The sequence below is a fragment of the Lissotriton vulgaris genome, chromosome 4_1 (genome assembly GCF_964263255.1).
Source record: "Lissotriton vulgaris chromosome 4_1, aLisVul1.2, whole genome shotgun sequence".
In the NCBI taxonomy this organism is placed as follows: Eukaryota; Metazoa; Chordata; class Amphibia; order Caudata; family Salamandridae; genus Lissotriton; species Lissotriton vulgaris.
The window spans coordinates 2,018,864,853-2,018,892,137 of record NC_141691.1 but is presented as its reverse complement, the minus strand read 5'-3'; the positions used below and the strand labels follow the sequence as shown (position 1 = coordinate 2,018,892,137).

Genomic DNA, 27,285 nt, shown 5'->3' with positions numbered 1-27,285 from the left:
AGGTATCCCCTGCGTGATATGATACAACTGGTAAAATGCGAATCACAAAACTGTAATTTGCTGCATGGTATGCCGTTTATAGTTTGTGCAGGGAGTGCTGACATAGTATTACACCAATAAATGGTTACTCAGTGCAACTGCGGCCATGACATCTTAATGGTTACTCATGTATACAGGATTGTCTCTGTGGGAGCTTATAGTCTGTTGTGATCTCATGAGGATTTTGCATGAACTTCCCTTGCAGCTTCAGAAGTGCTTCGCCAGTGTACATCAGGTGACCAAAAATGTGCTCTTGTAATACTAAATTCCATTTTCTGATTTATAGCATCAGCAGTATTGGGATCTTCCAACCATCAAGTACACTTATGATGGAAGAAAATGTACCAGTATGCTAGAGTTTCGACTGTATACGTAAATGCCCACAAACTCACTGAGCACCCACAAACTCACAGGCTTGGGGGACTTTAGAATCATTTTTCTGATTGTCCCACCCTGGAAATGCACATAAACACAGGAGTAAATGTCTTTCCAATGTGAGATAGGGCAGGGTTGTTTAGAAGAGACTTTTTCACAAGGGAAAATATTTTTGGTGAAATAATAAAAAATGTAACTATATCTACATGATTTACTCGTTTAGATTTCTTTTTATCTGGAAAAGGAAATTTAGTCTAGTATGAGCAGTCACGGAAAATGACAGTTCATGTGCATTTCTCCCAAAAGTTGGAACTGTATACCAGGAGTAGGCATACAGAAGTATATTTATAAATCTTTGCAGCCATTCTTCGTGAATCTACAGAATTTCATAATTGAACCAAATAATCTCCAGATCTGGAACCTCCTAATGCTATTTCCTGTGACCCAGGATCTATTCAGATAATCCACTGAGAACACTCTACAGATGCCCCTCACAAGGCAATCAAACATGAGCGCCCAGCAAATTTGACTAAGGGATCTGTAATTTAGCTTGTTCCATTGGGTGTACCTTCATGTACCGAAGTGTTGATTAAATATCTGATACAAGCACATTAATCTATGCTTTAGAGTTTGTTAGTTCATTGATCTGTTCATTATTAATGTACTTTTACATTGGTCATTTTGTTTACTTGGTCTATCAATTTATGAGTTATTTCCTCTATTTATTAACTAACCTTATTTGTTTTTGTATCCATCTACTTGTTAATTCACATGTTGATTATTTATATTTATGTGAATTCATTGGTCTGTTCATTTACCAATAGCTCACCTTTCTCCTACTATTTCAGATCTGCAACCTCGGTGATGACATTAAAGAAGGGGATGTGATCCTGAGTAACCACCCCAGCGCTGGTGGAAGTCATCTTCCTGATCTGACCGTCATCACACCTGTGAGTACGGGCTACATACATTGATAAAGACAATCTGTAATCGCTCTGCAGTGCTTACCTTCTGTGTTCCTGCGGAATCACAGGGCAGGCGGAATCACAGGGCTGGCTAGTGGTCCTACAGCTAAATATGGGATTCTAGGCGTAAGATGTTCACATACCCTCAATTGGGTTTGTACAAAATGCTAAGCCGTGAAGGCCCAGCCCACAAGCAAGTCCTAGGACACTAATACAGAACTTAATTCAGATCACTTGGTTTCTCGCATACTCAGAAGGCTGGCACTAATGTGAGGACTCTCTCTCAAATGTATGTACTTTCACCAATGTTTGTGGGATTAGTGTTAGAGTAGTTAATATGAAACCCCAATCATATCAATGCACTTCCCCCATAAAGGTAGACTACTAAATCTCACTCCTAAACATATGCACTTTCTCTAACACTGGTGGAACTGCAGTTGTAATAATAAATCTCATCTCCCGAAATATATGAATTTTCCCATTATAGACAGGGCTGAAGTTAGAAAAGTGAGCTTGACCCCTCCCCTCTCCCCCACGACACACCCACACAAATACATGCACTTTCTTCATTATTTGTGGGACTGGAGTTAGAATGGTAAATCTTACCCTCCCAGTTATTTGCACTGTCCGTAATATTTGTTGGACTGGAAATAGAACAATTGATCTACCAGCCAAGTGTATGCACTGTCCCAATTAATTGTGAGATCAGAGTTAGAATAGTAACTCTGTTCTCCAATATAATCACTTAGGCCAGTGTTTGCAGGAATAGTGTAAGAATAGTAAATCTGACCCCCTTAGGTTTGTGTACTTTCCCCAATGTATTTGGGACTAAAATTATAATAGTTAATCTGCTCTCACAAAATATATTCAAATTCCGCAATATTTGTGGAACTATAATTAGAAAAGTTATGAATAATATTTACAATTGTATATTATTTTTTATACATTATGTAATCATTTGAAAGTATAATACATAGTTAGACAACATTCAATATTTTACTTAAAATTAAAATACTACCTTAAATTATATTTTATTAATAAAAAATACATTATGAAACATAAATTTTTTATGGAGTTGTTAGCTATATTTTTAAAACATATAAATATATGTGTTGTTATTATAATATTACATTTTTGTAGATTTTTGTAGTCAAGGTTTTTGTATATTATATATTTTTACTGGTGATATTTTGATGTTGATATTTTTGGGATTTACATTTTAGATATATAATTGTGATACATTTGTTATTAACATTTTGGCCACTATTTTTGTGTCAGTATTTTTCTTAGTGATGTCCTTAAAAACAACATGATATAGGGCGAGAGTAGGTAATAATAGAAATGATTATAACAATTATGTGATTTTGATGTACACTTTAAATCACACCAGTGTGATTCATAAATACTGTAAATAGCAGGTGTTATTAAATACCAAATGTAATGATACTCAAAGCAGAGCAAGAAAATGGGTGCAGAGCCAGACAGTGGATGTGGTACGAGAGAGCAATTGATGAGGTGCGTTTGGATAGGGATGGGTGAGTGGATGAGAGCCAGGGAGTGAGGGGTGAGAGAGTGGATGGAAGTGAGAGTCAGCTGCGTTGAAGGTACGAAGAGAGGTGTTGAGAAGAGGCAGGTTTGTTAGTAAGTTAAACCTTGAAATGTAACTGAGCAGCTTCAAGTTAAAAGTGGAATTGCTGATTATGGAATTGTTAGTGTGTTTTTGTGATAGGCAGCATATTTCAACTTAATTGAGAGAGAGAGACTGTGAGTAATACTTTGCATAACGAAATAGGCTTGTTGCAGTTACCACCGTGCTCCTGATCCTTTCATAGGAATTGTTAGTAACTTAAAAGCGATAACTGTTTCAGTTAGACATAGAGTAGTGTTCTGCACGGCTACAATAATCGGTCTTTCACATTCATCGCTGGTTCATTGAACCAAGTTCACCTGTGTCACCCATGGGTTGGAAAGGACCCCTTGTAGAGCAGAGTCCTGACTTACGCAAAAGTTGGGACTTGTATCTTACAGTTACACCTAGAGTAGTTTTACACTATTCACACACACACATGAACCATTAATATGTCTGTATGTGGACATCCATAGTAATCATGGTTATCTCATACTGGAGATAAGGGAGACCCATTTCCATAGGTTTGTCAAGCTTGACTCATGAAATGTTATTCCCCATCCTGTGGGTTTTCGAATTCTAATTCTTTGATTCCAATTTTCAGTTGATTCCATTCATTATGGTGGCACCTATTGTGATGGGGGATCGATTGCAGGGAAGCAGTCACTCAGCATTTTACATCTCGAGGTGTCCCCGGTGAAGGGCGGGCAGTAACTTTTGTAATAGCTGCAGATCTAGCGTAGGCCTTTGAGACCTTTTACTCATCAGTGGAGTTACAGCCTATTGATGCTGCCTCACGGCAGTTTCACAAATACACAGCGGCAGAACCGCCGGCACATTACCAAGAGTTGGAAATCCCTTTAACATACCAAGTTTGGTGGGCATTTGCCACATACGCACAGAAATATCCGTTTGTGGCCTCTGAGCAATGAAAAGGCTATGTGGCCAATGGTGCCCGGCTACACTTCCGTTAATCACCCTGACACGTTAACAAACTCTGAGGTAGGAGGGGTGCTTTTACAGAAGACTTGTACAGTTTATACAACGTACTTTGAACTCCAGAGCTGCTGTTGCAGTGTGGCTTTCCATTTGTGCACAAATATAAACTATTAGGGCCAGATGTACGACTTTTGCGAGTTTCTAATCAATTATCGACTCGCAAAATAGGGTTAGCAACTCGCTATTAGGAAGGACCTCGGTCTTCTCTGAGTTGAGCTTCAGACAGCTGTCCTTCATCCATGCTGCCACATTCTTCTTTCCTTCCTGGAAGCAGAGTCTGGTGTCTTCAGAATTCTTTGTGAGTGAGAGGATGAGCTGTGTGTCGTCGGTGTAGGATACAATGCTGAGCCCACGCTGTCTGATGATGTCATCGAGGGGGGCCATGTAGATGTTGAAGAGCGTATCGCTGAGAGATGATCCCTGGGGTACTCCACAGTTGATATCCATGGGTTCAGAGCACAAGGGAGGGAGCCTGATCCTCTGGGTTTGGCCGGAGAGGAAGAATTTGATCCAGTCGAGTGCGGATTGTTGTATCCCGGTGTCGTGAAACCTGGCTGTGAGTGTGCAATGTGAGACGGTGTCGAAGGCCGCGGAGAGGTCTAGCTGGATAAAGGTAATCATGTGTTCCTGGTCCAGTAGCTTGCGAGTGTCGTCAGTGGCGGCTAGGAGGGCGGTCTGGGTGCTGTGGTTGCTGTGGAACCCAGACTGGGAGGATTCTAGGACAGAGTTATCTTCGACGAAGGTGGTCAGCTGGTTGTTTACGAGTCTCTCAGTGACTTTGGCCGCAGTTGGTCCAGGGACCACTGCCTGCCCTTAAAAAATGTAACTGAAAAGTTTCAATATTATTTTTTAAATGCATCCCGGTTTCCTTTAAGGAAAACGGGCTGCATTAAAAAACAAAACTGCTTTATTTAAAAGCAGCCCCAGACAAGGAGGTCTGCTGACCCCAGCAGGCCACCATCCGTGGGAGTGCTAGCCATTCTCAATGGGGTCGCAAATTGTGACAGCCTCATTAATATGCATGAGGCATGCAATTTACGACCCCATTGGGAATCCCAAATAGTGTCTCAGACACTGTTGTGCATCCCAATTAGCGAGTCGCAAATGCGACGCAATTTGCGACTCGCCAATTGGTGGGTCGTACATCTGGCCCTATGTCCTATCAACACTACCATGGGGAAAGTACCCACGAAGCATGAGGAAATGGCTTTCTGGATTGCTCATAAGACCAATCAATTGGAAGCAGTTTATCCGTACACTATGCCGCAAGATAAACACAGAATACTAACTATGTGTCTCCTTCTTGGTGGTGCCTTCTGTTGAGGAGTGCAAAACCTGGGGTAGAATCTCTGCATGCATTTACACTAGTACGCATAGCGGCACACCTTCATTGGCCGTCCCCCCTGATGTACTTCGACAGGTACAAAATGAGCAGAGAGCTGCACCAGCTTTGCTCTTAGGAATGGAATTAACAGGGAACTTCTCTACAATGTTCTCTATCATCCGAATCAACTCAAGGGAGAGGCTTCAGTTCTGGCTATACATCAGAACCTGGAAGTATTTCCAGTTCAAGACCGTGAACAGGATCTACCAAAAATAATCACAGAAATGTATACATCTGTAGGTAGAGTGTACTCGACCTGTTAAGCCACATTTAAAACCTAAAGGTGACAGTAATTGTTACGTTAAAGAGAAATCTGCAATGGAAGGAAGTGCTGCATCTGGTAGAGGCGTGGCAAGAGTCATGGCGACAAAGGCGCAGAATTTTCAACCTAATTAAAAGAAAGGGGAGAAATAAAACATCACAACAGGGGTCCGGCAACCCTTTGTTGCCTACCACAGGCTTCCGTGCAATGCAAGTTAAAATAAACACATTTAAAAGGAACACATACAATTAAAATAAAGCTGAGAAGTAAGGGAAGAGCCCTTGCAGGAAAGCGCTGCTATGCTTGGGAGCCAGGCACCTCCAAATATAAGGAAAAGAAGTGTGGGTCACAACAATAAAATTCAAAAGCGCTACCTTAGTCAAATCAAAAGCACTACCATAGACCCTTGTATTACTTCACTAAAGCACATTTTGCTTCCATTGGAAAAATCTGTATGGCTTTTTCTCCCATCCCAGCACTAGAAGCGGCTACCAAGGCAAACATTCCTAATGCTCATGCCCTACACCTGAAATGAGTAAAATGGGCCTCGTCTCCAAGTCCAGTGGATGTAACGTTTCACTATGATCCTTCTCTTTGTACACAAGCTTTTCTTCAATATGCAAAAGGGCATTGCTCCGACTCCAGCTGGCTGCAGCAGTTCCATAGCGTATGAAAATCCTAGGTGACAGTACTGCACAACATGCAGAAATACATGCCCTGCTACTTGCATTGCAAAAGGCTGATCGTCAGTTTCCACACTTATTGTGTCCGACTCATCCTTCTGTGTGCAAGGTTACAATGTTGATTTGCAACATTGTCGGTTGAATACATTCAAGGATTCAAAGGGAAAAACTTTCAAGAATAAATAAGTTTGGGGAAAGGTGTCTGTCTTACAAGACAAGCTTCCATTGTTCCACGTGAGGCACACTTTGGGCCAACAGCATGCTGGTATTCATGCTAAAGGAAACTGTGCAGCTGAACTAGAGGCAAAGGCTGCAATTCAGACTGTTAGAGTACCAGTCCTTACTAGATCTTAACCTCTTCCATGCTCATGACGGCTCCCGGCCGTCATGAATCACGGTGGGCGTGTGCTGATGACGGCCGGGATCCGTCATGACCACACCCGCGATTGGAATCTTTAGCACTGCGGCGGAATTAGCGCCGCAGCGATGAGGTTAAACGTAATATCAACACAGTTATCTTAATACATGCAATCAAGCAAGCTGAGAAACCTTCTGCAGGTTTTCCTCCCAAATACTCCTAGACCCTTAATTCTGATAACATTCCTGGAGTCACGTTACCAGGAGTTGGAGACGGAATAATGCCCAATAGTCTGTCCCAATTAGATTTAATCAAAGAATTCCATGAGGGCTTGACATCTGCTCAATGCCCTCAATAATTTGCCCAAACCATCTCCCTGTCTACAACATGGCCACCTCTGATCCCTGTCACATCGGTATTCTTGCCACCTTCCTCTCCTTCCTTGCCCATGTACTAGTAAGATTCTCACCCTTTTCGATTATTTTCAGAATTTTGCAGCTTATGAACTTAATGCTTTTGTCCTTCCTACCATTATTTGCAGTCATAAGACTTGGCTGACCCTGTTTCATATTGGCATGTGCCTCCAAAAACAAAATCGCACAGGAACCATTTGTCATGACTGGTTCTACCCATCACCACATCTGATACAACCTTGTGGACTGTGCACTTCTCAAGTACCTGTGTAGTCTGACACTTCTTTTTTGGGGCAGGTATTTCGAAAAGAAGTGCCGAGGCCAGTGTTCTTTGTGGCTAGCCGTGGACACCATGCTGATATTGGGGGCATAACTCCTGGATCAATGCCCCCACACTCAAAATCCCTGAAGGAGGAGGGAGCTGTCTTCATGTCCTTCAAGCTGGTTAAGGATGGCATCTTCCAGGAAGAAGGTAAGGTATAATGAGGAGTTTTGAACAGAAAGTTGTGAAACTTAACTTTGTATCATTATGTATACTTTCAAAAAAAGAGAGGTCCTTTGCTTTTCAGGACGATGGGGTTCCAGGATTGGCAGTAATGTGTTTACATGTCCCTCTCCTCTTTCGAAGGCCCTTAAACTTCCTTTTCTCTCAATTGTTGCACTCCTCCATTTTTTTCTGCGTAGTCATCCAAGAACAAGAATGCACAAATTTCTCTGTGCAAGATATTTTTTATGTTGAGCATGAAAACACTGAGCAGGGTTGCTGCTTTGTAGGCACATTCAATCTAGGGTTGCTGGTATAAAAGCTTCCTCTCTGGAAATACCATATTGCCAGTTGGGATTGTCAAACCTAGGAGATTCATCAACTCTGAATGATCTATCATCTTCCTCCAAGCACATCAATGCATATCTCTCTTGCTGGCAGTTCACCATTCTCTACTTCCATTTCCTGATCTCTATTAGCTGTGACACAAGCTTTGATGTCCCCCGGCCGTATACCAGGAAGCAGTGGCACCCGCAATCTCCATGACAACATGTCTGATCTGCGGGCACAAGTAGCAGCCAATCAGAAGGGCATCCAGCTGGTGAATGAGCTGATTGACGTGTATGGATTGGATGTTGTGCAAGCGTACATGACTTATATTCAGGTAAGAAGACTAGACTGCAAAGGGAGCTTCATCACTATACATGCACGAGTCACATTCAAGAGAAGGACTAGTTCTACATCTCTAGGCCTTAATGATGTATCAAGAGAATTAGATCAGGACAATGAAACACAAAGCCTGGATCTCAGAAAGCAAATGCAGGAGATGGGCGTGTGCACCTAGCCTTTGGCCCATGATGAAGTGTGGATCCTTAATACCCTCATTAGACCCTTGGTTGTGTTTTTGATTGATTTGCAAGTCAGTCTGCCTGACTTAAAAGTAGAAAACAAGTTGTAACTTGGAAGTGAAACCCAGCGAGATATGCAGCAGGTTTGCGATCTGCAAAATGGTGTTGAAATGCAATTTTTACAATACAAGATTTGATTTTCCATTCAGATTTCACATTGTGAAGGGTTAACAGACCAAACTATGCAAGTATCATAAGAACATCCTAATGGTAATATTCATAATCCACCAGATAGTAGAGATTTGTCATAAATCACGCAAAAATCACCCAAAAGGCAGGGTATGCCAAATTTGATGGACAATTATCAATCGTTTCTTTTCAGTTACCACTCCGCAAAAATCTCCTATGGAAATCTGAACGGAAAGCCCACATTTTGGTACTACCCAATACACCCCTATACATCTTAATGAGATTGCACATTCCTCTCGGAGCTTTCCAAATCTTCCAGTTATTAATGATCCATAAATGCTTTTTCTATCAATCTGCGGTCTCAGCCACTATTATCGGGTGGCTGCTCCTGACTCTGTGATATTGTCCAATTTAGACTTTTGCTTTTTCTCATTATACATCCCAAAGCATGCATTGCTTCTTCAAAGTTATAAAAATCATCCAGGCAGACAGGGAGAGGAGAGAGAGGCTGTGGTGGTAATACTGAGATCCATGCACAGAGATCCATGTATCATAGATCTGGTGAGTGCTTTGGGTCTGAGGCAGATGAGATGTAACTGAAGTTGTCCATTTGAGCCCTGACAAACCATTCCAGGCGAGATGCTTGAGCTGGCTCTACTTCATCAAGCCTTGGCTCATTGGGTATTGTTTTTAACAAATGGATTCCAAGAATAAACAAGGAGTATATCTGGTGATTAACATGGCTGCAATGGATTAGACCCAAATAAAGTTCTCAAACGCGGCTGGGCACAATCTGAAGCATAGCTTCACACATATGGTAGAAGAAAACAATCTCTTAACCCAATCTCAAATATGATCAGGTCAATTAGTGAGTATTTTCCCTCCTCACTGGCAAACATCCCTGTTAACAAACCACTACCCCAGCCGTCTCTGTCAGAGATAAGCCAAACTTTCCATTGGGTGTTCCAAGGGTCCCACTCTCTTCCTGGAATGGCGAGAGAAGGTCCTACATCATGCAAAGCACGGTGATGTGCAACTGGGTGCAAATTCCTTCCTCCATAAAACGAAGAAGGTTCCTCATGTTACACATGCACAGGGTCCATGGCCTAGTTTGATCTGTGGAGAGAAGCCACGACAGGCACTCCGGGAGCAAAGCTTGCCAGATGTCCACAGTGCAACATGCAATCGCACCAATAAGAAAAACACGGTTTAATGGACCGAACAAAATGCTAATATGCTTCACTGTGGAATATGGCTAGGTTATGAATAGTTGTAAGGGCATTAGTTCTGCATTTTATTTTATATATTTTAAATATAAACACAGGCCCAGCCCCAGCTCTGACGTTTTCTGATGCATAACAAATAATGTTAGCTACCAAATAATACTCACTGCCTCATTTACATTGTGGCTGAGTTGCTACTGTTATGTGTTAATATTATCCATGAGAATTGTAGTTAAAATATTATAAAGTATCTTGAGGATGTACTGATCGTACGCAGTTGAGAGTTTGCGGCACTTTGCAGGTAGGTGCATTTAAAAATGGAGGTCTCTTCCTGAGGACGCTGCTTCTCTCACCTGCAGGCCAATGCAGAGGTCGCGGTCCGGGACATGCTGAGACAGTTCGCTACACAGTGGCAGCAGCAGACCGGCTCCCTCCAGGTGGAGGCCGAAGATCACATGGATGATGGTTCACCAATCAGACTGAAGGTGCAGATTAACAAGGAAGAGGTGAGCATTGTCCTGTGGTTTGGTCCCTGGTGCGTCAACGCGCCGGGTACAGAGTGCCTTACTTACTTGCCAAATACAACAGGGGCACCGCAAACTCCTTGAATTTCAATATTTTGTGTCAACTTTTGTAGTTCTGCTAATTGTCATTTTAAACATTCAGGACCAGGCTTCTGACCATACAAGTGTTGTTTACACCATTTCCTGTGGAGCAGGGCACAGCCCCAGAGAACAATGTATTTATTTATTGCAATGTCCTGCAGGGGAGGCCGGCTCTTAAGCGTAATGTGTCATTTACTTTAGGTGCATCGCTGCCAGATGCACTTCTCTGCTCTGTCAGTCTGTGCACTATGTTCATAGTAAGCAAATGAGACAAAATACATGAGCAAATGATGGACAATCTAAATAGATGATGGAGGAAAAGAGAAATGACTGGCAGTGGTCAATGCAGGTAGGTAACTATTTTGTAAGGCCTCGACTGCCCTGCAGAAACTGCTCTAATCTCAAAGGATTCACCAAAAAGTGCAAACAGCCAGATCTGGGTCCCAAACTTAAAAAACTGGAGATCTTTTTATTTGAGTATTTTGTCAGCCTAAGTCTATTCTGAGTATCTGGAAAGGCTGTGCTTATAAGGAGGCGAGGACTAGTCGTATTTCCTGGTTTTAACATCAACCTGCACTTATAATGACTCCACAATATTCACTACCATTGTACAGGCAAGGTAACTGGATGTGGATTCAGAATATTAAATCTAAAGCTTCCTTTATATGCATAAGTTGGCGTTATGTTGTTAATCAGGATAGTGGATTCAATGTGTGTACATGTCAGAATTATTGCCTCCGTATTGTGACATAAAACCACAAAGACTACACTGAAATTACCCAATACATGCCAAGGTTTAGAGGCTAATGCCAAGTCTTACAGTGCAGGCGTGACATTGCTACCATTCGAAGGACCAATGATCAATGTCATCACATACCCCTGACATTCTATCTCTACAACATGCAAGTTCGCTACCTTCTCCCAATACCAAGCCACTTCCCCCTTCTCCTGCCCCATGCAGCCCATCTCGTTCAACATACCCAATCCAAGCTAATCTCACTCCTTGAGCGTTAACCCTTCACTTCTAGGTCCCTTAACGTTGCCCTGCTTGTCAAGAAAGCTAAGGAGGCACTCCGCAGATGGCAGACACTGCCCTTGAACCCCTTGGGGAGGGGCGCCTTATTTAAAATGATGATCCTTCCCAGATTCCTTTACGTCCTCCAAAATACGTCCTCCCTCTGCTTTCCACAGGCGTAGTTTCGGGAACTGGACTCTGTGGCTGCTAAGTTCCTGTGGCTGGGGGGAAGGGCCCGGTTGGCGTCCAGGACCTGTCAGATTCCTTCATTTGTCTGGGGCATGGAGATGACACATTTATATCACTACCTGGCAACCCGTCTACTGAGTATAAACGACTGGTTCAACGGGGGCTGGTCCAACCCTGCTTATAGGTTGGAGTTCAGTGTGCTTGGCCTACCCATGTTCCAATCCCTAATGTACGGGACGCCTCTTCCGTCCTCCCTGCCTGATATCTCGCGCTCGGTACTTCTAGCCTGGCGGGCGGCCCTCCGACAAACCAATTGGACACGCAAGCTCACTCAACACACACCTCTATGGCACGGGGCGTGGCTCGGGGAGGTCAGTGGTCTACAGGGGTTCATAACATAGGATCTTATTGGGATCTATCAGCTTGGCGACTTGTGGGCGGGTGGACACCTACGCTTCTTTAAAGACCTTCAGTCCAGATACTCCCTGCACTCATCGCAATTTTACAAATACTTACAACTACGACACGCCCTTCACGTACACATACAAGACGGCACCAGGATCCCTAAATACAGTCCTCTCGAGGCTCCGCCCATGTTGGGCGACTTGGGGAAGGGGTCATTTCTCGCATCTACAAGACGCTGGTCAACAACATCCCGACCTCACTAGACCGACTCAGGGGGCCAATGGGAGGAGTGGGTGGTTCTTTAGGACGAGGAGGACTGGCGTGACGCCCTCATCCTCATGTCGCCTAAGTTAGTCAACGCGTCCGCCAAGCTCCGCCTGATCCAATACTACATACACGCGACTTACCTAACCCAGTAGCTCCTGCACTGTGCTGGTTTTTCCCCATCTGCGGCATGTACGAGTTGTGGCCAAGACCCGTACAATTTCTACCACATGGTGTGGGCGTGCCCCCGTCTGACTCAGGCCTGGGGAGAGATCGAGAGTGAACTATCCGAGGTCCTGGGGTGGGAGGGTTCCCCATGACCCACGTCATTCCCTTCTCGGGATAACAGACAGACTAGATGGGACCAGGAATGAGAAGCAATTCTACAATACCGCCATGGTTGTGGCTAAGAGGGACATTGCTGTCTCCTGGAAACGTCCCACACCGCCGGGCTCAGAAAAATAGCGACAAGGGGTGGACTGGTGTGCGGCACAAGAAAAACCTATGTACGAGGGTGTCCGAAGAAATACCGGAGGGTTTGGGGCAAGTGGCTACGAGACGTTTGCATCTACCGCTGGATGGTGGGACTAAAAAAGCGTTACTTATGTCTTCATTTTACTATGTCAGTGTTGGTGCTCTTCATGGTCGTGCTGTTGGTGCTTGTACTTTGTAAAACAATAAAGTTATTTATAAAAAAAAACCTTCCCTTCTAGGGGCCATCCACAGCTTCAGGGGGCAGAGCCTTTAATCTTGACTGTGGCATCGCTCCTCATCCAACGACGCCGGGAGCTGCCCGAGGTAGATGCGGAGAACCTGAACTGCCTCGGGAGCAAGCCTCCTGCTGCTGCGGAGGCTCCGAGCCTCGCGGGTCCCGCAAGACACTGCGGGCAGTGGCTTGGACGCTGGACTGCCCTGACGCCCCCGACGCCCTGCAGAGCAAGACAACGAGACCCCCCCTCCTGCCGAGGGTCTCGCACCGGGGAAAAGCAGGCTTTGGGAGCCTCCACGCTGCCACAGCTCGTCAACACACACGGAGCTAAGGCGCTCCACGGCCCCGCCCCCGCACTAAAGGAAAGGAAGCTAAAACGGCACAAAACAGCACCGATAACACGGGCATTGGCTATCGTGTGCCCAATATCGCTAATGTTTTAAGGATGGATTCAGCCGGATAAAGAAGGAATGCCTCACTCTGGCAAAGTGCTCAAAAGACACAGAATACAGCCAGCAGTGCAATCGCCTCACTCGTAAAACGCCCCCAGGTTCAGGACAAGGTATCGTGTTTTCATTTAATTTGCATCACCTTTTCACTGAATTACTCGAGTTTATTTCTCAGACCTGTCTGCCCAAAATGGCTGGGGCCATAAAACTTGTAGCCTCACCGGCCTCCATTTTCCCTGAAACCCACATAAAACCGGTTCCTTCGCCACCCTTGGGCAAACACACTTACAAAATAAATTACCCCCCCGGGCTCACCAAAAAAAATGCAAAAAGGTTTAAGCACAACTTCTTGAAGTCCCACCCTGAAACCCCCTTTGTAGACACCTACTTCTCCCTCAACAATGGAACCAAGAGCACTGATATCATCCTATACACTACACGCAGAGCACAATGGAGAAAAGCACTCCTTACCCTACTCACCATCTCGAACACTAGGAAAACTGCCTATGGTGTAACACTATCAACCACACCATCCCAGCGCTACCCTGCTAGAGCAACCATCACCATCTACAACAACAGCACCATCTTAATTCAATCCACAGACAGAAACCTAGACCTATTTGACAACCTGTTCCCCACCTTCAAAGAATACTTCTCTAAATCTCTGATCCCACACCCTCCCGCCTTCATTCCCAACATTCTGGACTCCACACCACCTCCTAACATTAACACGCACCGCCTCCCTCCCCCACTACTCTACTCTATCACCCTCCGTCTACAGACACATTACACCCTTCAGCATCAGACGGTGAACACACCTTCTCTAGCATCCCCCACACCGCCACCCCCTCGACCCCTCCCCCACATAACACGCCACGCACACCTCCGACTAGCTTCTCAGAACACCCCCCTCCCCTAACTGCTCCAAACGCAACTTGACTCTCTCTCTTCCCATATCCCCCCACACCTTGCACTCCCGTCCCGCCCCTCATACCAAGCTTCTCAGAACACCCCTCCTCCCCCACCTGCACCCCACACAACATGACTCTCTCTCCTCCTATCTCCCCCCCCCCACACTTTGCATTCCCGGTACACCTTGCCTTCACCCCTCCTTCAACCTCTCACCCCCCACTCTCAGTCCCCACTATCCCACCTCCACCCCCGCCACCCCCAGCCTCCACACCGCCCCCATTTACCCTTCCCCTCTTAGCACTGATGCCCTGCCCAATAACGCCAACACCAACCCTAACACCAATCCTCTCTCTAACATTTCCAACCCCTTCACCAGCTCCACCTCTCCACCCCGATTCCCCCCCTTCTCCAGTAACCTATACGCCTGTTCACCGCCAGTACCCTTCCCCAACTCCGCGCCCAACACCACGCTGGACATGATTATGTCCACCCTCCTCCAAATGAAAGAAGAACTACACTCCATCAAAGAGTTGCTCATCACACACCCCACACACCCCAGACACCCCCCTCCCACCACCAACCTTACACCTAATAACACTTCCCTCTCACCTCCTACTCGCCTTACCACACAACACTCCCCACACTGGACCTCTATCCCCTCTCGTAATACCACCAATCGCAATACCAATCGCAATCGCAATACCACCAATCGCAATTCTACCTTTATACCTAACAACACTTCCTCCTCACCTCCTACTCGCCCTATCACACAACACTCCCCACACTGGACCTCTATCCCCTCTCGCAATACTACCAATCGCCCCAGACGCACTACCAATACGATCTCAGACCATGACATACACACCCTTCTCCACTCTTACCACCAACCATCTGTCCAGCCCAACGATTATCTCTAACTCCCTCAGGCACCACACGCATAACAACAGAGGCTCCGTCCCCAACAACCTCACAAATGTAACCCTCACTATAGAACCTTCCTCCACCCTCTGCACCCCTAGACTCAAATGCATACTTCTCAATTGCAGATCGGCCCAAAGACATTCCGCGGGGGTCTCGATCTCATCATTTCTCTGGAACTGGATCTAGCCATTCTGACTGAAACATGGCTGTCTGATTCTTCTACACCTATCATGGATATCCTAGTCCCCCCCAACTACTGTATCATTAGACTTGACAGGACCAAAAAGACAGGCGGTGGAATTGCCTGTATTTACAGAAGCAACCTTTCAGTTATTAAAGCGTCCGCCCCCTCTCTTACTTCCTGGGAATACCTCTGCCTTGATGTCATCAGCGAAAGCAAACCGGTATGCTCACTACACATCATATACCACCCACCTGGGGATAAGCTCTCCTTCTCCCAACAACTCATGGACACAATCTCAACCACCTCAGGACGGCAAAACACCCAAATTTTCCTTGGCGACTACAATCTCCATTGGAATGACAGCAGTGACACAGTGGTAAATAGCCTCAAAAACTTCCTCAACGCCCTTAATCTCACCCAAATATGCAATAGCCCGACCCATGAGAAAGGTTCTATCCTCGACCTTATCATCTTCAAAGAGGACGCTATTCAACTTGAGTCAATCCAACCTTGTGACTGGTCAGATCATCATATTGTCTCCTTCCTTATCAATGAAAAAATTAAATTTAACCTAGTGCAACCCTCTAAGCCCAAAGTTTGGAAAAGAGACATGAAGAAACTCAACCCAAACTCCTTACCGCCTAACAGCTGCAATCTCCTACTTCCCCCTTCCGGCACTACGGACGTTCAACTCCTGACTGACCACTATCTCAATGCTATGACCACAATCATCAATGAGGCTGCACCTATGCAACTGAAAAGAGTGTCGTCCAAGATCTCCAACCCATGGTATGACGGGAGCCTCAATGAAGATAGACGGGCCATGCAATTGGCAGAGCGCACCTGGAGATCAGCCCCCTCTGCACTGCACCTAAAAACCCTGAAGAAACAGAGAAACGCCTACTTCAGGAAAATAAAACGCTCAAAAAGAGATTTCTTCAGCCTTCAGCTCGCCCAAGCAAAAAACTGCCCAAGAAAACTGTTTGAGCTAATCAGAACACAATCCAAAGAACAACCCCAGACACTCAGCACCATGGGTGTTACACCTTCCTGTGAAGACTTCTCTGCTTTCTTTAACCAAAAAACCGACAACATAAGAAGCGATCTCCTCAATGACGCAATCCTTTACTCCAACCCCCAACACACAGCATTGTCTGAACCAAAGAACAATGCTACATGGTCATCCTTTGGCACCTACTCCGAAGAAGAAATTGGCAGATTGCTCAGCACCCTGAAACCATCCAATCACCTCACTGACCCCTCCCACTCTGGACTAGGATTATCAATAGCTTTCTTCAACAAGGATCCATCCCTAGCGCCCTCAAAGTCGGACAAGTCACACCGCTACTAAAAAAACCAACAGCAGACCCCACTGATCTAAACAATTACCGTCCTATTACAAATATTCCCACTCTCGCTAAACTGTTGGAAAAATGCGTACAGCTACAACTGACTAAACACATAGATAAGTTTGATCTCCTCAACCCTCATCAATCAGGCTTCCGAGCAGGGCACAGTACCGAAACTGCTATGACTCACCTAGTTGACGACGCCCTCCAAATCCTAGACCAAAACGATACCTGCCTCCTCATCCTTCTTGATCTCTCTTCAGCATTCGACACAGTTAAACATGAGAACCTACTCAAACTATTAAACACAAGAATGGGCATATCTGGGACTGTTCTTAAGTGGTTCACTTCCTTTCTACACAACCGGTCTCAGAGATTCAAAAGCAACAACCTGATGTCCTCTCCGGTACCTGTATCGCTAGGCGTCCCTCAAGGATCCTCCCTCTCCCCAACACTGTTCAACCTAGTTATGGAACCTCTCACTACTTTGCTACAAGCATCCAATGTTCACTTTCACATGTATGCCGACGACACCCAACTTTATCTCAAAATACAATCTCCCAAGGACATCATGCTTCTGAACACCACAATCAGAAACACCCAATCCTGGCTTGCCGAGAATCACCTTAAACTCAATGCGCTGAAGACTGAGTTCCTCCTGATCTCACCTCCCGCGAAAATCTCTACCACTCAAACATGGCTTAAGCACCTAACGGCTCTAAATATACAACCTATCATCGTAGACTCAGCAAAATCTTTAGGCATAACACTTGACGCCAATCTCAACATGCAGCAGCACATCAGCAAGGCAACCAAAGGAGCGAACTTCCAAATCAATACCTTGAGAAAACTTAAACCCTTCCTTCCAGCCAAAGACTTCCAAACTGCAGTACAATCTATAGTCATCCCGCACATAGAATACGGTAGCACCGCCCTCTGCGGGCTCCCCCTAACTACAACAGCACTCCTAAGAGCGTCCCTTAACGCTGCAGCGAGACTCATCACTGGCTCAAAAAAACACTCGCACATTTCCCCTGACTTAAAATCCCTGAACTGGCTACCTTTTGAAGCCAGAATACATCTGAAAATCGCCGGCATGACACACAAGGCTGTACACATGAACTCACCCGCCTACCTCACTCAAAAGCTGACTATCTCGGGTGGCTCTAGAACTACTAGAAGCACAAACAATCTTTTGCTGAAACCTCGAAGATTCAGGAAGGAAAAAACCTATAAACGGTCCTTCTCAGGAATGGCACCCAGGATCTGGAACTCACTCCCTCCGGAAACGAGGCTCATCTCCTCCAACAAACTGTTTAAGAAAGAAGTAAAAGCGATCCTCATGGCTAAATACACATGATCTATTATTCTGTATTTCTCAAGAAGCCGCTCTGTACTACATGCCTGACCCCTTGGACTATTTGTATTACTTGTATTATCGACTTATTTGATTGTATACGTTCCCTCTTTGTATATTTTTATATTGTTGACGCACCTGTTTGACTTTGCATACTGTACCTACACCACCTCAACTATTCCTACTCTTGTACTACTGATGCACCTGTGTGACTATGCACCCTGTACTCACCTACCTCAACTATGCCTACCTTTATGCTATCTCCAAAAGCATTTTAAGCACGCTTAAAAAAGTATATGCTCCTTCTTTTTGTACCTTTATACTATTGGCGCACCTGTTTGACTATGCACCTTGTGCCTACACTACCTCAACTTTGACCTACCTCTTGTATTTTGACCTGCCTATGTAACTATGCACCTTGTACCTAACTACCTCAACTATTGCATACTATTGTTCTGTCGCCCCCTTGTCCTTGTAAAGCGCTCTGATATCTGCAAAGATCTTGTTCGCGCTATATAAAACGTTCAAATAAATAAATAAATAAATAAACCTCCCTCCTCCCCACTTACATAATCATTAAGTATAAAGTACAGCTAGCAGATTTGCAGGTATGGTCTAGATGGGTAGAAGTAAAACAACTGAACGTCTCGAATTCAGATGCACACCTTATACCATTAGCATATTTTGTTACAAATCGTGCCTCCCACCAGCAGTATATTGCTTTTTTCCTTTCTCCAACCCTCTCCTTTTATTTCTGGTTCTCATTCCTTTAAGTCATCAGTAGACTGGCCATACTCTTGGTCTTCAAAATTAACGCATCTCCTTTCTACAGCACACAGATCTTTGATATTTGATTGATTGGAGCCTGGATTCAACTATTTCTGATCTGAGGGGTAAATTGACACATCATCTTTTGTAAAATATTAAAAGGTTCGAGGATAGACCTCAGCTTCAGTTTGTATTAGAAGGAGCATCCAGTGTGCTTGATCAGTTAATAGATGCTGGATTTCTTAGTTAAGTTAGAATTTTCGACTTTAAGCATTCAGAATGTTTCTCAGTGTACTCTCTGCCTCTGCTCTGTTAGAAAGACCCACTAACCTATGGTATGATCTTGCAGGTCGTTTTCAAGATTTTCTCCTTACTCTTGGAGTTTCTTGAATGCCCTGCACACTTTATGATTGTATGCTTGTATGCAGTTTCAATTTTCTTTATTTACACACTCGAGTGCAGACGTTTGTGATGGTAAACAGTCAAAATATCGAGTTTTTAATTTCGACCTACACTTATATCGAGTTGCTAATATCGATGGGACAGAATATCGATGTCCAGAATATCGATGGCCAGAATATCGACCCTAAGGTAAGTAATATCGAAATCACTAATATCGATAGCATATATATCGATGTAAGTAATTTCGATTTACTAATATGTGTTAGAAATATTAGTTAAGTATTTAAATTAATTGTTATAATATGTGTTTAATATGTTTTTATAATTTAAAAATATATAAAAGTAAATAATATGTTTTACTACCACAGCGGGTTGTGGGTTTATAGGGGAATAGGGTGGGAAGTAATTTATTTGTAATTAAATAATTATTTTTCAATGATTAATTTATTTTGCAATTAAATATTAATTGGCAATGATTTATTTTAATTGATTAATTGATTAATTAATTGATAATTTATGTATATTTTTAACTAAATTATATGTTTTACTACCACAGCGGGTTGTGGGTTTATAGGGGAATAGGGTGGGAAGTAATTTATTTGTAATTAAATAATTATTTTTCAATGATTAATTTATTTTGCAATTAAATATTAATTGGCAATGATTTATTTTAATTGATTAATTGATTAATTAATTGATAATTTATGTATATTTTTAACTAAATTATATGTTTTACTACTGGAGCGGGTTGTGGGTTTATAGGGGAATAGGGTGGGAAGTAATTTATTTGTAATATTAATTATTTTTGGGTAAAGGGGTATTTTTAGGGTTCAGGGTCAGTTTTCAGTTTTTGGGTAAAGGGGTATTTTTAGGGTTCAGGGTCAGTTTTCAGTTTTTGGGTAAAGGGGTATTTTTAGGGTTCAGGGTCAGTTTTCAGTTTTTGGGTAAAGGGGTATTTTTAGGGTTCAGGGTCAGTTTTCAGTTCTTTGGTAAAGGGGTATTTTTAGGGTTCAGGGTCAGTTTTCAGTTTTTGGGTAAAGGGGTATTTTTAGGGTTCAGGGTCAGTTTTCAGTTTTTGGGTAAAGGGGTATTTTTAGGGTTCAGGGTCAGTTTTCAGTTTTTGGGTAAAGGGGTATTTTTAGTGTTCAGGGTCAGTTTTCAGTTTTTGGGTAAAGGGGTATTTTTAGGGTTTAGGGTCAGTTTTCAGTTTTTGGGTAAAGGGGTATTTTTAGGGTTCAGGGTCAGTTTTCAGTTTTTGGGTAAAGGGGTATTTTTAGGGTTCAGGGTCAGTTTTCAGTTCTTTGGTAAAGGGGTAATTTTAGGGTTCAGGGTCAGTTTTCAGTTTTTGGGTAAAGGGGTATTTTTAGGGTTCAGGGTCAGTTTTCAGTTTTTGGGTAAAGGGGTATTTTTAGGGTTCAGGGTCAGTTTTCTGTTTTTGGGTAAAGGGGTATTTTTAGGGTTCAGGGTCAGTTTTCAGTTTTTGGGTAAAGGGGTATTTTTTGGGTTCAGGGTCAGTTTTCAGTTCTTTGGTAAAGGGGTATTTTTAGGGTTCAGGGTCAGTTTTCAGTTCTTTGGTAAAGGGGTATTTTTAGGGTTCAGGGTCAGTTTTCAGTTTATGGGTAAAGGGGTATTTTTAGGGTTCAGGGTCAGTTTTAGGTTTTTGGGTAAAGGGGTATTTATAGTGTTCAGGGTCAGTTTTCCCTACTGTTGCACCCACTGGAGTGGGAATAGTAATTATTGTTAAGTAATTATATATTATATATGATTTATCATTTTATTTTTTTATTAAATATGTATTATTATTTTTTTAACAATTATTACATATATTTAAATATGTTTAAGTAATTAATAAGTATTATTTACAGTTTTTTATGTTATTTTAAATTTAAAAAAAATCGATATATTTAACAACGATATTTTTAACATCGATATAAATTTTTCGATATTTTGGTACTTACCATGTTGTACATAGGGCGTCGATATTTTTGCTATCGATATAATTACGCCGATATTTGTGTAGGTCGAAATTCTGTCTGTCGAAATTCTGTCATAGATCCGTTTGTGATCAAGTTGCTTCCTGCAAAGTTTTAAAAAAAGTAGCAACACCAGCCAAAGGAGTAGTCTTAATTTATCAATGACGCAGCTGTTTCATCAGATATATTACTTGATAGTGAGTGGATGAATTTGTACACAGTGAAGGTGAATTTTCCATTAAACACTTTCTTCTGTGTGTCCACAGTTTACCTATCTTTTCCCACAGCAGCTCAAAGTGCCTTTGGTCCATTTGCAGGACAGAGATGCATGTTGCCTCATTTATGTTTGCTTCTAAAGCAGACCCTTGTAGACTGGACACGTTTGTGTACAGTGCCTGCAGGCTCTTCTGTTTGTACATGACCACAGGTTCACACCGCGAGACCTGTATTTGTGCTAGGTAACCCTAACAATGATTTGTCCAAGGGCACCATCCAGTTCATTTAAAGACCTTTTTGTGAAAATAACTGACTCAGCACCTTTGTGCCACAAACCTTTCAGGAGCCATAAAACAGACAAGATGTTTGATTAGAAACTTTCAGTCAACCCTTAATACATGAAGACTTCATCAAAAACCTCATCTAAAAAGGCAGACTTCATGACTACCCACATGCAAATATGTTGTAACAAATAATAGATAGAAAGAATCTAATTGTGTGTGGATGACTGTGAATGTCAGTCAGTCAGTCAATCGGCTTTATTTCGATGAAAAATATCTTTAAAAGCATTACATAGAACAACAATGTAAAAAGCCACAACATATAAAATACATCACCTAGTCAATTAAAATAATGTTCATTTCAATAAATTACATAAAAAGGTCTAAGTAAAGTGACCACAATTAAACAATAACATTAAGCCGTTTAAATCTGATTGACCAAGCCCATCCAAAGTATTTGGACATGCCACAAACATTCAAGGGCTGGGTGTGAGACACCAAAATTCGCAGAGCGACTATATGCTGTCTGGTACCTAGCTCCCAGCATAGTAGTTTTAACCACCTAGATCTCGGGGATTTGTAAGCTGGGCATTCGAATAGGAAATGGGCAACAGACTCCACTCTAGAGGTACAAAATACACAAAAGGGAGAGGTTTGCGCCGGAATGTTCCACTGAGCAGACAATTCGCCAACTGGAAGCAAGCCCACCCTAAACTTGAAATACAAAGCCCTATCAAAGGATTTTGAAATCAAGTCAAGGCAGGGTTCACAAAAGGCCACGTCCTTGATCCTGAGGAACTGTGAATGTAGAAATGTGCACTTTTAGTTTACAAATATTACCTTGCCCAAGAACTTCAGGATATTTGTGAAAACTAGTTTGCTTGGGCCTACAAAAGTGCTGATAGATGGGTTGTGTCACAGTAAATAAAGCAAATGCATTTGTAATTGTAACAAGTAACTGCAAAATATTTATGCTCCTCTGCTCAAAAGGGAACGTATAGGACTAAGGGCTTCATTTAAAAAGTTTGGAGGGAACTGAAAATTCCCTATCTGGGTGAAACTCCAAGGGACCGATTCACAAAAGCATCTATGAGTACTAGCAGCCGTACTCCTGTAATATTCATTCGCGTACTCTTACCTGCGTTCGTGAATCTGCCTCAGTCGTCCCCAAAAAGTCAAATTCCCTATAAATAAAAGTGGGACACACGCCTTCCAGTTTGTTCTAGCGGTATATTAATAGCCCCTGAATAATCTAATTTAACTATCATTTTGGATTTCTCAACGGCATGTAACAGTATGCAAAAAATACTTCAATATGATTACTTTATGAAATCCAAAATGCCTTTGTGAGTATGCCCCAAAATATGAATTATCATCCACTGGCTACATTTCCTTCACAGTAATATGCCGGTGGTGGAAAAAGTTCAGCCAACGATTTCTACTCCATATTTAGAGCTTCCTCCAGAAATGAGAAGCTTTTCAAGTATGTCTAACTCTAAGTGACGTACTAGGTTTGTGCTAAAATCATTATATATTAAATATTATGTTGTGTTCTGTTTAATTTCAGGGAAGTGCTGTGTTTGACTTCAGCGGATCTGGTCACGAAGTCTATGGTAACTGCAACGCCCCCCGCGCCATCACACTGTCTGCCCTCATCTACTGCCTGCGCTGCATGGTGGGCCAGGATATCCCCCTCAACCAGGTGAGCACCAGATCCCCACTTCCTGCACAAGACACCTGCTAGATCCCCTAGCAGAGGTGTGCACTAGGCTGTCTTCATGACTGACTTCATGTCTCACTCTTTGCAGGGGTGCCTTGTACCTGTGACAGTGATCATTCCCAAGGGCTCCATCCTGGACCCATCTCCAGAAGCAGCAGTGGTCGGGGGCAATGTGCTGACATCACAGAGAATTGTGGACGTCATCTTCAAAGCCTTCGCTGTTTGTGCCGCGTCACAGGTAAAACATGTTGAAGCGTTTTGGAAATATTAATTCCTTCACACGTTTTATCTCCTAGCTTCATTGACTTTTGATGATGGTGGAAGCTAGCTTTGGTGGTGCTGGTAGGTGTGACTTATCGACTGTTACAGATTTGTGTGTAGCGGTGTGCAAACACCTGTGTAGAGACTGTTTTGTGTGGGGAATTTGGTTTCTTCTAAGGTAGGTGTTCTGTATGTGGAAGTGTGTGACTATTCAAACATGAGTACACCTTAAAAACTAATTTGCAGAAAGCTTGACTTGACTAGCTAACATTTTAGAAAATCTACAAAAGGAAATTATATAGGAGTTCTTGGTGAAAGCAGGTAACATATCAAACAGGAACACTCATAATATTGAAGAGTAAAGGATGCCAACCTGTCACCCGAAGCCCTTTTAGGTGTGCGGTGGACATGGCCACAGATTACATTTTCAAATACCTACCTACTTATAGTTACTGATGGGATCACTATGAAAATGAAATATGTCATTGACCACCATTAGGACTGGTACGAGCAAGGTTGTTGCTGGTGAGGGCAGTCTTTTTTTTGTTTCTGTGGAACTTACAGGTTTTTTTTATTTTTCTTTCTCAGGTGTTCTATGACACTTCCTTCAAGGCAGTATCTATAGGGCCTTCAAAAAGGCTATTCTTTAGCTCAGAACACTGTTTTGTGTTTAAAACCTTCTTTAAACACAGATGATTTGATGTTAGAAAAATATAATTTTTTGTTAAAAGGGCCCATCTACATCCAATGTGAAGACTAACGCAGCTGTTGTTACCCAGTTTTGCCTTGTCAGTAATCCCAACAATAAGCATGCTAGAATGATGCTTTGTCTGATGATACCTGTTCATTTGCAGACGCCCCTTTAAGGAATCTGGGTACAGTATGCTGCACGCCACATACATATCTTATAGATGGCCTGAATCTGGATACTGTTGTCAACGGTTACCATATGCATCATGACACAGCGTTGTTACAAACATTACAAAAGAAAAGGGAAGCATCATACCTATGCTCTATAAAGATTGTTGAGGTTTATGTAACTATTATATTTACAAATGTATCTAGTTGTGAATTGCTGCTGTTAAATCTTGAATGGTCCAACATTGTGAAACAGAACTAGGATTGCTCCATTCCTAATCTTCACAATTGCCTATAGTTGAATGTCCCCAGGGTGGAAAAGCAGGCATGTTTTTAGTCCACTGGGTGCCCTCAACCTTATACAGGTGGTCCACATCCTCACGCCTAGTAGCAGTCTTCACATGCACAGCATCAGAAATAGGTCACTGTGTTTCCAACCAGAGAAACCCATGGTTTTGCATGTGTTCATTTAGTCTGGTCTTCCCCACCAGCAGGTACAGATGCTGGGCTACATAAATGGTATACTCCATGCACAGGATGCTGACAGTCTTCTCATTGGTGTGGTCCTGCTTATTCATTCATCTTTGGCACTGCTGCTGATTGTCAATGACCTCCTCTGGCCTCCTGTGTTTTCATTGCAGGGCTGTATGAACAACATCACCTTTGGCAACGCAAAGGTTGGTTACTACGAGACGGTGGCTGGTGGTGCCGGAGCAGGACCGCACTGGCATGGGCGTAGCGGCATCCACACTCACATGACCAACACACGCATCACGGATCCTGAGATCCTTGAGAAACGGTATGATTGAAACTTTGCTTGAGAAAGAATAGGGCTAGGACTGGAGAACACACATTTTTAAGAGTCATAAATATTGAACATATGAACTGAGGTGTACTTGAGTCGCTGTCTGCCACTTGCCCTCCCCTACTGATAAACACACTGGCCTCTTGCTCGTACTGCAGTTATTTTCAGTAATCCATATAGGTACATATACAATGCATAGGATTTCAAAATGTGTGTACTTAAGGTCTAGTTCATAAACTTTTAAAGTGTAGGGAGTTCTGTGAATTCAATTATCCAAAGCATTCAAATAGGATATCGCACTAAGCTTCTTCTTGAGCATTACTTGTGGTAGTAAGTAGAAGTAGGATCAGTACTGATACTAGTAGTAGTAATAGTAGTAGTACTATTACTACTACTGGTACTACTAGTAGTAATATAAGTCGTCTTAGTAGTAATAATAGCAGAAGTAGGTCATGGTTATAATAATATTATAGAAACAAAGGTATGCCACTAGGTTCTTCTTGAGCATTAGTTGTGATAGTAAGTAGTAGCAGTATTAGTATTAATAATAGCAGATGTAGTACTACTAGTGGTAATAGTAGTAGCAGTACTAGTAGTAAAATAATAGCAGATGTAAATAATGGTGATAAAATAGGAACTTGGGTTCTTCTTGAGCATTAGTTGAAGTAGTAGCAGTACTAGTAGTAGTAATAATAACAGAGGAAGGTGCTGTTGATAATAATATAGGCCACTAGGTCATGGCACTAGGTACTTCTTGAGCATTAGTTGCAGTAGTTAGTATTTGCAGTACTGCTACTACCAGTAGCAGTACTGGTAGTAGAGGTTGTAATAATAATGGCAGAAGTAGGTCATGGTGATAATGTTATAGGAACTATGGTATGGCACTAGGTTTGTCTTGAGCATTAGCTGTGGTAGTAAGTAGTAATAGTAGTAGCAGTAGTAGTAATAGGAGAAGTAAGTAACAACGATAATATGAACAATTAAAATAGAGAATGTTATCAACTACGATACTGTTAATATAACTAATAATAAAAGTATTCATACTTATTTTAATATTATTGAAAAATATAAACATGTCATGACATTTATAGTACTATTAGCAATGGTAAGAATAATAACAAAACAACTATTAATAACAAACACATATTTTATTGACACTAGGCACTTTAAACGTTAAGTTTTCCTCTCATAGTTCCTTCACTCTGTAGGGACACCTCTTGGTTTGGAATGGTTTTGTCTCTGTTACGCGAAGACAAGACGGTGCACAGATCTGCGCCAGAGAGTCGTAACAATGGTGTTCATATATAAACATTTTTGAGCAACTGTAGGTTTATGCATCGGTTCTCTAGCAGCAGAAGAGATTGCAAAGAGCTGTGTTTTATCCCCAGTGAGTGAGTTCATAGTTATCTTAGGGAGGTTAGTGCAACTGGTTCTGGATGTGAATAGACCTTCCTTATGTGCATGGAGGCCACAGACACTGCAGCACTTGTAGGAAGAGTCTCAGTTTATACAGGTTGAAGGAAATCTGGTGTGTGGGTTGTAGTGTTTAAGTATTAAGAGAGCTGGCATGCCTCGGTTGGCATTGATGGGTTGATGGAAGAGTTATCCAGATAACCCAAAGGTTTTCTCTCATTCTCTGTTGAAATCTTACCTGGCAGTGCCTTCTCCCTCATATTATGAAGGAACATAACAAGCTCTGAGGCCTTAAACCCTGTATCTGGCCTCTGCTGGAGTGAATCCTAACCACTCAAGTGGTGCCCCCAACGTCCTGGGCCTTTGGTAGTGCTGATGGT

General features: G+C 42.8%; 1 protein-coding gene across 2 annotated transcripts in view; it reads left to right on the top strand.

The window, feature by feature from the left end:
• OPLAH (5-oxoprolinase, ATP-hydrolysing) overlaps nucleotides 1–27,285 on the top strand; it is a 294,072-nt gene that overhangs the window by 248,936 nt on the left and 17,851 nt on the right. For both annotated transcript variants that reach the window (XM_086966421.1, XM_086966420.1), the window contains exons 18-24: nucleotides 1,263–1,364; nucleotides 7,403–7,577; nucleotides 8,069–8,253; nucleotides 10,209–10,355; nucleotides 23,416–23,550; nucleotides 23,657–23,806; nucleotides 25,329–25,486. In XM_086966421.1, the coding sequence (XP_086822547.1) occupies nucleotides 1,263–1,364; nucleotides 7,403–7,577; nucleotides 8,069–8,253; nucleotides 10,209–10,355; nucleotides 23,416–23,550; nucleotides 23,657–23,806; nucleotides 25,329–25,486 (1,052 nt within the window). The remainder of the gene's footprint in view (nucleotides 1–1,262; nucleotides 1,365–7,402; nucleotides 7,578–8,068; nucleotides 8,254–10,208; nucleotides 10,356–23,415; nucleotides 23,551–23,656; nucleotides 23,807–25,328; nucleotides 25,487–27,285) is intronic.